The sequence below is a fragment of the Crocodylus porosus genome, unplaced genomic scaffold, assembly GCF_001723895.1.
Source record: "Crocodylus porosus isolate Cpor-Errol unplaced genomic scaffold, CroPor_comp1, whole genome shotgun sequence".
NCBI classification, from domain to species: domain Eukaryota; kingdom Metazoa; phylum Chordata; order Crocodylia; family Crocodylidae; genus Crocodylus; species Crocodylus porosus.
The window spans coordinates 318,414-330,330 of NW_017728932.1; the positions used below are offsets into that span (position 1 = coordinate 318,414).

At 45.8% G+C, this 11,917-nt stretch overlaps 1 protein-coding gene across 2 annotated transcripts in view; it reads left to right on the top strand.

Moving 5' to 3' along the window:
• Positions 1 to 3,783: 3,783 nt before the first annotated feature.
• LIG3 (DNA ligase 3) overlaps positions 3,784 to 11,917 on the top strand; it is a 23,963-nt gene continuing 15,829 nt past the window's right edge. Inside the window, exons 1-8 of one of the 2 annotated variants that reach the window (XM_019545354.1) lie at positions 3,784 to 4,324; positions 4,676 to 4,819; positions 6,821 to 7,018; positions 8,081 to 8,232; positions 9,004 to 9,170; positions 10,037 to 10,114; positions 10,237 to 10,405; positions 11,055 to 11,210. In XM_019545354.1, coding sequence (XP_019400899.1) covers positions 3,805 to 4,324; positions 4,676 to 4,819; positions 6,821 to 7,018; positions 8,081 to 8,232; positions 9,004 to 9,170; positions 10,037 to 10,114; positions 10,237 to 10,405; positions 11,055 to 11,210 — 1,584 coding nt within the window. In that variant the 5' untranslated portion in view covers positions 3,784 to 3,804. The remainder of the gene's footprint in view (positions 4,325 to 4,675; positions 4,820 to 6,820; positions 7,019 to 8,080; positions 8,233 to 9,003; positions 9,171 to 10,036; positions 10,115 to 10,236; positions 10,406 to 11,054; positions 11,211 to 11,917) is intronic. The other variant, XM_019545352.1, reaches the window with a different exon arrangement.

Sequence of the window (11,917 nt, forward strand, 5' to 3'; positions counted from 1 at the left end):
CAGCCTCCCTTCCCCATCTTCCCCCACAGGGCAATAAAGCAGCAACTGTGGTGCCTGTGATTTTTATAGCAGGGTAAGGCAAGGCAAGTTAACTGGGTTTAATCTGCAGCAGCTGAGGTGCTCCAAATCCCAGTCAACATCTGCTGAGAACGGCCTTAATGAATGACCTTGTCTTAGAGAGAGCCAGCAGCCAGTCTGGGGTTTTCCAGAAAAAGCAGGTGCCTTAGTTAATAATGCTTGATGATTAGGATGGAGACTCTTTTTACTTTAGTTTTAAAAAAAGTTATTTCAACACACACACTGCTTCTATCATGAGTATTTATTATGGGCAAATCCCACAGGTATTTATATAGCTGTTGTTAATTACGCTCCGTGGATATAAAATAGCTTTAAAAATGTGCACTCATAAATTAGCTGCCTTCTCTTTGCAAAACTGCAAGCTCAGCTATTGGAAAGGAATCCTTCAAAGAATACATGAGAGAAGAGGAAGCACTTAATTACAAAGAAAGGGTAGTCTAATTCTGAACTGACAAGGCACATGAGTGTGATGGGTAAGATGACATCGCTGTAGGGCAGACTGACAGCATTATTATAGATGCCTAACATTTTGAGTTATAAGACCTTGCTTTCAATTGCATATAGTTTTGCAACATTTTAGTAATTTCAGCTGAAATTTCCCATGATGGATACCTGCCTCAGGAGTCATTTATTGGTCAGTGTGCTTTTGAAAAAAGACTTGAAACAATTCTAGCTGAGGAGTTTTTTGGCCATGAAAGGAGTAAAATGTTAAGGAGAGGTGGAGTCACACAGGTTGTCTGGTTTCAGTGGTCATTTAAAGAAGGAAAAAATATTGAGAAGATGGCAAAAGGGTCAGCTGGGAAAGAATCCCACCATAGTTATGATGTTGTTAGTAGAAGAGGCCAATAACAGAGTCCCATGATAAAGTGCAGAAGTAGAGCAGGAAGGGAATTTGTTGTCTGTCTCTACCTTTGCTTTCTAAGAATTCTCTCTGGCCTTAGAATGCTGCTAGGATGCTAAGCGTTCCCTAGCTGGAGGGCCAGCTGGCCTTGGGCTCTTTATCAGGCCCTTTGCTAATTTGGAACCAGATGGTGTTGTGGTGGCCACAGGTAGATATGCAGAACAGCTGTACTGATGCTGCCTGGTAGGTACAGGCTGCCATACCCTGTGTACACTCTCCATGAATGGCATATGGTAGGGAACAGGATTCCCAGGACAATGAACGCTCCCCCCTGCTTTTCATAGCTTCATGGACAGTGAGCTGGTCCTAGACAGCCAGTCTCTTTAACCCACTAGTGCAGCCTCCCCACTTCTCTCCTTCCCCCATCTGCATTATCATCTGCCTGTTTCCAATAATTTTGCCCAGTTGTAAAGTTGAGCCATGAATTTCAGAGTCTGCTCCAAGCCCCCCTGAGTCTGAGTATACTCAGACCCAGGGCAAGGTCCAAGCCCAACTTCTATCCAATCCTTCACTTCTTCATGGAGAAGCCTCTGTCACTTGATATCCCATTTTGCAGAGGAACATTGTGATGTGTACTCACTCCTCTCATCCCAGGCATCAGGGGATTCAGAAGCAAGATTTTCAGATGTTCCTGAATGTCTAACGTCCTTTGAAATTAATAGGTGACTTGTCAAAAGTCACTGAGTAAATTGGTGACAGATCTGGGACTAGAGATTGGATCATTCGCCCAAGCTTTACCACTGAATCACAAAGGATTAGACTGGTCACCCCTTTACTCAAGCAGGGTACAGTTGCTGATAAGAACACCTTTACTGGCTTCAGCAGGATTATTCTTATGAGCAACTGCTCTCCAGTGGATCTCGCAGTCTGACCCAACAGGCTTGTCTATCACTAGCTTCTAATTAGAATCAGTTTGTATTATATTTTGAGCATCTTATTCCCCTAAATGGAATAAGTGGAACTGGCCCTGAGTGGGAATTGTAGTCCCTAGGTCATAACTGCTTTCAAGAAATGTTAGGTGATCAATGCTGAGGATGGATTAACACTTATCCTGCAGCCTTTGGGAGTCATACAAGTCATGGCTCACACACACAGGCTTTTACTTACTCCCCTATGAAGTCACATGTGCTCTAGGGAAGATACAAAGAGAAGGGACTCATTCAGCCTTGAAGGGAGAGACAAAGATCCAAATAACATGAAGCAAGTGCTAGGAAGAATTTTTGATTAGGATGGCAACTCTGCAGCTCTGGGCCTGCAGATCTCCCCATAGCAGAAAGACCACATCAGTGGGGTTACTACAGCCCAGTAATGACTACAACTCTCACAGCAAATTCAGTCCTTTAGGAGAAGAGCTCTTTTGCTGGATGTTAGCCAAGACCTACCCTTACTTTTGTTTCTGATCAGTCCATGTTAATGGATATGAACCAAGTAAAAGCGACCCTTGCCTATGAGTTCTTAAAGGATAATATTCACTGCCAGGCATAAGACCTATGAGCTACTTACACTGCATTTAAGCCAGGCTTTAAATGAGACTGAAGTGGCAGCCTTGAGTTATGTCCCCTTTGCTGGTGGCAAATTCTACCTATGCAGGCCTGATCATGAAAAGAAATCAGGGACCATTCAAACACAAACCATTTCTACCACCAGAGCCAGAGGACCCTTGGAAACCATTGTTCACCTCGAACAATGGTGAATCTCTTTCAGACTGAATTGATTCACATCTCTTGTCCCATGCCTTGATGACTAAGGCTGCAAGACTTTCCATTCTAAACTGTATTGACAAATAGTTTCCCTGCATGTGCAAAGAGATGGGTAGTACTGAGCTTGTTACACATCACCATGCATTACCTAAGCAGCATTATTCTACTTTTCTCCAAGTCATTCTGTAATCCTCTCCATTTCTCTTATCTCTTTTGTTTTATCTTCCCCAGGTTTAGTATCTTCAGAGAAGAAACACTTATTTATGGTATGGCAGCTATTGAAGTCCTCTCTTTATTTGATTGCAGGGTGATTTAGGACATTTTCTCAGTACCAAGAAAACTGAATTCGTTAGAACATCGTTGCTCTGAACGAAATCCTGAATCGAGGCTGTAGTTTCTGTCCAAAGTCTAACACCTAAGGGCACTCCGGGGACAGGCAGGTTTTTTCTCCTGTGCATCATCTTTATAAATACTTCAGAAATGTGGCAAATGCTTCGGTCTGTGTTAATGTATGAGAAGGAAATACAGGGCCACAACACGATGCCCTCACGCAGTTCCTCAGGCCGAGCCCCTGACTCCGACCGCACCGGGCACCAACTGAGACGACCCGGTCGCTCGGACCAGATAGAGGCTTCGCGCCACGTGGCCGGACAGGGCCTGAGCCCGCTGCGGATTATACAACAGCACCGGGGTCGCAGTCAGCTCGCGACTTGCCGGAAAAGGCGGGGCTTGAGGCGAGGGCGGGATCTGTCTCCTCCGGGGCGCGTCAGGGGAGGGGGCGGGGCATGGAGATCCACCAATCCCGGCTTCCCCAGCTCCTTGGGCCCGCGTGCGCATGCGCAGTGCCCCGCGCTCGTGAGCCCCAGGCGTCACAACCGGCAGTGGGGCGCGGTTTTCAGGGAGAGGGCGGGGTTTGAGGCGGGGGCGGGATCTGTCGCCTCCGGGCGCGTCAGGGGAGGGGGCGGGGCATGGAGAACCGCCAATCCCGGCTGCCCCAGCTCCTCGGGCCTGTGTGCGCATGCGCGGTGCCCCGAGCTCCCGAGACCCGGATTTAAAGGGGTCACGACGGCACTAGCCCGGGGCGGGGCTTTGTCGCTCGCGGAGCCGGGCCCGGCCCGGCCGCACATGCCTGCGGCTCTCCGGCGGCTCCTCGTGCAGGTCGCTGGGGCGCTGCGCCGCGCCGTGGGGCTTCGCCTGCCCCAGGGCCGCGCCTTGCTGCCGAGCCGCCCCTGGGACCGCCTGCGTCCCTGGCGCCCGGGCCCGCCAACGAGCAGGCCTCCGCGCGCCGGCCCGCCCCGTGCCGCAGGCCTCGGCGGCTGGCCCCCCCCGCCCGTTTGGCTGTGCTCGGCGCCCGAGGCCATGGCGGAGCAGCGGTACTGTGTGGACTACGCCAAGCGCGGCACGGCCGGCTGCAAGAAGTGCAAGGAGAAGATCCTGAAGGGCATGGTCCGCATTGGGAAGGTTGTGCCCAACCCCTTCACCGAGTCGGGCGGCGACATGAAGGAGTGGTACCACGTAAAGTGCATGTTCGAGAAGCTGGGGCGGGCTCGCGCCACCACCAAGAAGATCGAGGATATCACAGACCTGGAGGGGTGGGAGGAGCTGGAAGACGCCGAGAAAGACCTCATCAACCAGCTTATCTCGGGTGAGAGCCCCTGTGCCCATCCCCCCGCCCCCCATATCTTAAGGCAGGGACAGAAGACAAAGTTACCACAAGGGAGAAGAGGCAGGGGTGCTCCCCTGTCATCTGTCCCTCTTCAGGGCACTGGGAACCACTGCTGGTTTCTGGTCCTATCTCTGTTGTGTCTTGCTGTGCGACCCTTGGCTAATCCCCATAACGCTGCTTGCTTCATCTGTAGAAACACCTTCCTAAAGGGTGGGTTGTTTTGTAGCTCAGAACCAAGCTGCTTATTGTCAAGTATTGTGACTTGTTAAGTCTAATGGAGGACTGTGGGGCTGTTACTGATTGTGGATCTCAGCGCTTTCTCTCTTACAGAGCACACATCCAAGTCAGCAAGCACACCTAAGAAGAAGGCAACAGTCCAGGCTAAGCTGTCCCCCAGTGGGCAGATAACCTCCCCCAAGAAAGATCCAGGGCCTGCTCCTAATCCAGCTCCAAAGAAATTCTCTGGTTTTACAGGTTGGTGTTGTTATATAGATGCTGGGAGAAGCTTTTATTTCTCACGTAGTAGCATTAGTATTTCTGGGGTTTCAAGTTGAGTCTCACACCAGTAGCTTTTATCTAGAAACTAGAAGATTGTGTGGCACAAACTAAACTTCCTGTTTGGTTTGAGGAAAACATTAAGTGTTTTCTCAGCTGTCGGGTGTTTGCATTATTCTGGTTATGTGAACAGGGATAAAATCAACCGACTATTGTACTCAAAAAGTGTAAGGTGACTGCAAAAAGTGTTTGACTATCTCATCTGAAGTCAGCAGAAACCTGTTCCTGTTAGCGTCAGTGGAAAATCTCTCATTGTCATTAACAGGAGCAGGACAGGAGTTTCCCCTCTGTGGGATATGAGTAGTGAAGGTATTTTGAAAGCTAATACAGAACTGGCAAGCTGTTTTTTGTGACTTGTATTGATTACCTTACCCCTTTGAAGGAGCGCTAGGTTTTGAAATGATGTGCCCTTTTATGCTAAGAGAGGGAGAAATAAAGCAGGTAAAACACCTGAGCTTTTCTTATATATTTTAGCACTTCAGTTTGTTAAGCTGAAGCCACCACCTTCCAAAACTGCAACCATTGTCCTCCTGGTGTGAATGTACTGTACTGTACATTTGTAAAATGTAGGCTGTCACACAGCCTTTCTTGGCTTGTTAAAACTAAGATAACCCTTTATTTCTAAATGTACCTTTTTGCTTTGGAAAACCTCTGCTTTTGACAGCTACTCGAGAATCCAACTCAAATGGGGTTTTCTTTTACAGTAAGCAAGCCTCACAAATGATTGATTTATTGGACAGTTAGTTCTTGCACTTCATAAGGAACTGTGATGCAGTTGATTTAGCTCACTAAATTACAGATTGGCAGAAGGCAGAGCAGGGTAGCATCTTAGGGCTCCTACACACGTACAGAGCCTGCTCTTGTGTGCTGGATTTCCAGCACATGTAATCAGGTCTGCTGGAGCACGCAAATTGATGTGCTCCAGCAGCCTCGCACATCACGTGTATCAATGTTGCCATGCGTCTCTGCACTGACAAATGCCAGTGGCGTGCTTTGAAATAAGCCCCATCAGATGAGCTTTAGTTCAAAGCGCCCTGTTGCCATTTTTTTCAGTGTGGCAATGCTGATACACAGGATGCACGGGGTCTTTTAATTAGCGCAGCTCACTAATCAAAGTGCCCATCCAGGAACGCCCGTAAAAATGCCCTTAAAGACTAACTCTGAGCTTTCGTAAGAGCAGCATCTGAGAGCTGACTCCCCTTACAGAGTCACTGATTGTATATTGAACCCTCTGTCTGCAATACTTGTGCAAAAGGATGCCCACCAGTAGATAAGCTGTTTTTATATCATTAGAATAGAATATATTTTCTCCACATGATGAGACAATTTAATTTTAGACTGCAAGTCATCCCATCTTTGACTTAATCCTACTGTACATAAGATGTCCAGATCCTGCATAAGGTTGACAAGACAGGTTCCATCTTCCTGGTGAGAGCACATATCTTTGGAAGTTGATTGGAAAAAAACAAATAATGGTTAAGTGGACAGTTGTAAGGAATCCTGTGCCTTTGCCAAGTCTTTTCCACCCACTGAAGATTGCCTTCATGGTTGCAGATACTGGGGAAATCTGCTGCAAGTAAGTCCAGAAAGTAAAATAAAAACATCACTCACCTCAGTTTCTTCACATCAAGATTTAAACTGTTGAAGTAGGTAGATTTAAGCTCCAGAAAATTCTTCTGTGCTCTGAATGGAAAAGATTTATTAAAGTAACATAGATTTTGTTTTAAAGATGATTCAGATTTTAATCATAAATTCTCAAATATCATTGTGCATTTCATTCATATTTGAAGCTTTGCCAGTTTGTTAGTATTGTTCTTGTTTTCCTCTTGCATGGACAATGCTGCCCTCCTCTTCAAAGTGCGAATCATATCATTCCAACCTACATCTTAAAAACTTAAATAGTATGTCTTTCTCTTGCAGCTAAACCAGACAGTTCTGAGGACACCCCTGCAAATTCTTCCCACAAGTCTACTCTGTCTTCAAAGAAGTGTGACCCAAAGCACAAGGATTGTTTGTTGCGGGAATTCAGAAAATTGTGCGCCATGGTTGCTGACAAGCCCAGCTATAACGTGAAAACACAGATCATCCAGGACTTTCTGCAGAAAGGGACTGGGGGAGGTGCGACTCCTGCTTGACATTTTTCTGTGTGAAGGGCTTCTCTAAAACAATTAACCAGACCCTCAAGCATTATTTCAGGAGTTGAGGAGGGGAAAAAGTCATGTCTGTGGATGAGAAGATTCCCAGAGTTGTGCCCTATACCACTTATCTCTAATATAATCTGGGTGGTGTCCATACTGTGCTTTGCCATTCTCTTTACTACTGTGGAGATTGTTAGTCTTAATATAACTTACTATAAGATCATGAGCAGTTGGTGCCAAATCTGCAGTACCAGTGGTGACACGTAGCGGGTGCATGGGGTGCTTGTGCACTCCCTGAGAGTGCTGGTGCAGCCCCTGTCAGCCAGCGTTCCCAGGTGGTGGGGGGGCAGACGAGAGTGCTGGTGCTCCCCCTGAGAGCGCCAGCCAGGGAGTGCACCAGGAGAAGCTGTCCCCCCTAGCCAATGCCGCCGACCCGGAAGTGTCAGCAGCACACTGCTGCCAGTTGCAGGTCATCAGGATCATCTGTGGGGGATCTCTTCCCCACCCCCAGCTACTGACTGTGCAGTCAAGTGGGGCAGGTGACTCAGGAGGCACCAGTGACCCATGTGTGGTACTAAAATTATGTAAGGAAGGGATCAACTGGATGATTCTCCTGAGAAGTGTCCTTTAATATAGAGAAGAACGGGGGGCTGGCCAACCTGCATCACATGTGGCATAACTGGCATGAGCAGCTTGTGTGTGGCATGCAACAGATTGGAGAGGAGACGGAGCAGGAAGCAGAAAGCAAAGCGGCAGATCAGGCAGGGGACACAGGGCACAAAGCAGGAAGGAGAGCAACCTCAAGCAGGGGAAGGGGATCAGAGTGACACTGGGGAAGGTGTAAGACTAATTTATGGTATGCCTACTAAAAAGGTAAGCCCCTGCTAGAGTAGAAGAACTTAGGGTGATGCATGAGAGCTGTCACTGGAATGTTTTCTGTTACAGTTAGTATTGCTGTCTTGTGACATTGCAGTTAGACGCTAGAGTCTGTGGCTGTGACTAGGCTTTGACAGTTTCTAATGATGTTTGCACCTTTTTCCAGATGGTTTTCATGGTGACTTGTACCTGACCATTAAGCTGCTGTTGCCAGGTGTCATTAAAATTGTTTACAACTTGAACGACAAGCAGATTGTAAAGTTGTTCAGCAGAATTTTCAACTGCAGCCAGGATGAAATGGTCCGGGACCTGGAGCAGGTCAGTAAAGAGATGTAGATAACATGTTTACTTCACACATTGCGGTTCAGCCTTGTTAATATTGAAACTGGATTTTTCCACTTGAAAAAATTTATAAGCTTTCTGGAGCCCGTTCTGATGATCCTTCTTATCTTGGCAGTTTATCATGAGGTTACTGCAGCCTGGAACCTCGCATATAATAGTGTTTCAACCAAAAGCAGTGATGTTTTGCTCATGGAAGCCAAAACTAAAGGTAGTCTAATATAAAGTCTACCAATATTATGGTGATCACACCTTGATGCAGTGTAATCTAGGCCACTGCTACAAAGTAGGCCACTGCTGGAACTATTGGGGTTTTTTGTTTGGGGTTTTTTTTTTTTCTTTTTTTTTCCTGGGCGTTACAAAAGCATAATGGGAAATTGGTATGAAATATAGGTGATCACTCTGTTCTTGTAGGCTTAGTCTATATTGGCTTCCAGTGAAGTGGGTGACTGATATACAGGTCCTGTAAGAACTGTGAAATCAGATTGCGTTGTGGCAACAGTGGAAAGTACAGTGATAGTAAGACATTATGATACTGTCTGTCCTTTGGACATACCATTGCAGAAAGCAGATGAAAATATTAACTCAGTGCCACTGCAACTCTCCCTGCAGATATCAGACTCCTTTGTTTCTCCCCTAGTGAGGATCTAGTTTTAGGAATCAAGCTTCATCCCCACTGACCTATCATTCTTGTTTTGTTTCCCTCCCAGACCTTTGATAAATTCCAGTATTGTTTGTTTTTGGAGACAGGGAGATGTTTCAGAAACAGTCCGCATCTTTTTTGAGGAGAGCAAGTCCTGTCCTCCAGCTGCCAAAAGTCTCCTCACAATCCAGGAAGTGGACGAGTTCCTAATCGGACTGTCAAAGCTTACAAAGGAGGATGACCAGCAAACTCTGCTTCAGGGTATCACTCGAAGGTAAGGCAATTTACTTGTAAATGAGGCTGTAAGATCATTATCAGGACAATCCCTAGTTCATGTTTATGTGTGTAACGGGATTCTGTCTTGAATAGATAGAATTCTGCTCTGTGGCTTTTTAGCAATCTTAAGCATAAAGTTGCTTTTCTGTAGCATCATTGCAAACTACTTTGTAAACTGTATATATACCCCATTAGTTTCCATTCCTGGGAGGGAAAGCATGCATCAATTAAATAACTCATAGCACAACAGTGAGAGATGCAAATCCCTGTTTTAAGTGCTGTACTATCTTGTATTATCTGTAGGCATTTGAGTCTCTCTTCACAGTTTACTTGGAGTAAATGACGTGGAGCTCACTTGCCTCTGATTCTGATGACTGAAGGATTTTGACTGTGCTGGGATTTGAATCTGGGGTTCATGGTCATTTTGATACTTCTGTCCTAAAATGTAGATAATTGTGTCTTTTCAACCATGGACAGGAAATCATGGAAGCTTCAAGGGTTTTCCCATGTTCTGACCTCCGTGTATAGCTTTCATCTCTCCTCCCTTTTAGCAGAGCCCTTCCTGGAAAGGGGTAGCATGACTGAAATGAGGATACATCATCTGTTTAGCTATTTGTGTAACACAAGTAACAGTGGGGGGATCTACTGTACTGCAGCAGTGTGATGCAGTGGCTGGCAGGATGGAATCTGTACTGCAGTAGGTGGGGGTTCTCTCATCTCTACCTTCTTCCTGAGTTTAGTCCTTCTGCTGTTCTCGAGGGGTTTGCTGCTTGTTGCTTATGTTTGAGTCTTTCTTTTCCTTTTTATCTTGAAGTAATGGGTCAGAAGAATATTAACTCAGTGGATCTTCTCCTTGCATTTTAGGTGCACAGGCAATGACCTGAAATGTATCATCAGGCTTATAAAGCACGATTTGAAAATGAATGCTGGTGCAAAGCATGTGTGAGTCCCACCTTTTATTGTATAAGAAATAAAACCCAAAACAGACACAATCCTTTTGAGCTATTGGTAGAGAGGCTGGGGCTGATAGAGTAACTTTTTCTTTTCCCCCTAACTGTTTAAAGGTTAGATGCTTTGGATCCAAATGCCTACGAGGCCTTCAAAGCATCACGCAATCTTCAGGATGTTGTGGAGCGTGTGCTGAGAAACCAACAGGAGGCAGAGAAGCAGCCGGGTCTAAAGCGAACTCTCCGTGTGCAGGCCTCTCTGATGACCCCTGTTCAGCCCATGCTGGTAATATGGATTTCTTCTGTACCCTGCACTAGAGGGAGAAACTGGGGATTGTCACACACAATGACCCAAGATCTCACCCTTTTGAGAATCAGTTGGTACCTAAATGGTTATGTATTATGGGGTGATGTTTTCTGGTGATATGTCTAGCTTTGAACTGTTCTTTTGCAGAGGCCTGAATGCAGTGTGTTATACTGATTAAGCTTAATTTTTTTGTCCTGTTCTCTGCTTATAGCCCAGAGTGCTGCCTTTCTTTGGAAAGGTTGGTAGCAAATCATTTAAACTCTTATGAGCAGAAGAGGTTCAGATCTATAAAGATTACCTTCTTTTGGTTGGAACAAAAAATGCTAAATATTTGTTTGAATTAAGTGACCCCTAGGTGGCATATGCAGCTTCCAAATATTTAGAGGGGTGAACACTGGAGAGGCAGAATTACTCAAGAAGATAAAAAGGATTCTAAATGGAATGATGGACTTAAATTGAGAGAGAGTTGGTGCAAGTGTTAAGAGAGATCCCTTGACAGCAAGACTTATTTTTAAAAGAATGTGGTGTTAGTTTATTCTAAGAAACTTCATAAAAGTGGTTTCAGTTAATACCTTTAAAAGTAATTTTTTTTTTTTTAATTGAATTCTTCTTCCCTGTCTCTTGTAAGGCTGAAGCCTGCAAGTCAATAGAGTATGCCATGAAGAAGTGTCCGAATGGGATGTATGCAGAGATCAAGTATGATGGGGAGCGAGTGCAGGTCCACAAGAATGGAGATCATTTCAGCTACTTCAGCCGAAGCCTCAAGCCAGTCCTTGCTCACAAAGTAAGGAGAGTCCCAAGCCATCCTCAGTAGCAGGTAGCTGCTTACCTTGGCAGTATTCTCCTATGTGTTCCTGGAACCATACAAAAGCCTGAAATTGGGCTGTGTATTCAGGTGGTCTGTGATTCTTGAAAACCACAGTTTACATTATGGTAAGCAAAGTTCATTGTTAGCCTCTCTGTGGTATTTTGAGACTTGTCAATTAAATAATTTGCTTTTGGACCTCCGCCAATTGCTTCTGGGTACAGTAGGCAGCTGTTTGGAGTGATATAGGTATGTGTGTATATAAAAAAGTGAGACCTGATAAAATATATGTATATATTTTATCAGATCTCACTTTTTTTTTTTCTTTCTTATTTGCTTCTCCTGCCCCAATACCCTTTATCTCTGCATTAAACTTGTTGAAATTATGCATTGTCACTTTACCCCATCAGAAACTGAGGTCAGAGTTTTTTCCAGATCCTTCACTTGATTCTCCCTCTCTGATTGATTCCTTGGGAGTGCCTCCATTGGAAAGTGTGGTTACTAGAGCCATCCCTAGGGGTATGTGGGGCCCTGGGCATATCAACCTGTGCAGAGCCCGGGGGGAGGGGTGGCAAGCAGCTGGAGCCGGCGAAGCGGGTGGCAGGGGAGGGAGGATGGCAGTGGTGGTGCTTAACAGCAGAGGCACATGGCAGCCACAGCAGGGCCTATACTGCACTGACTGCAGG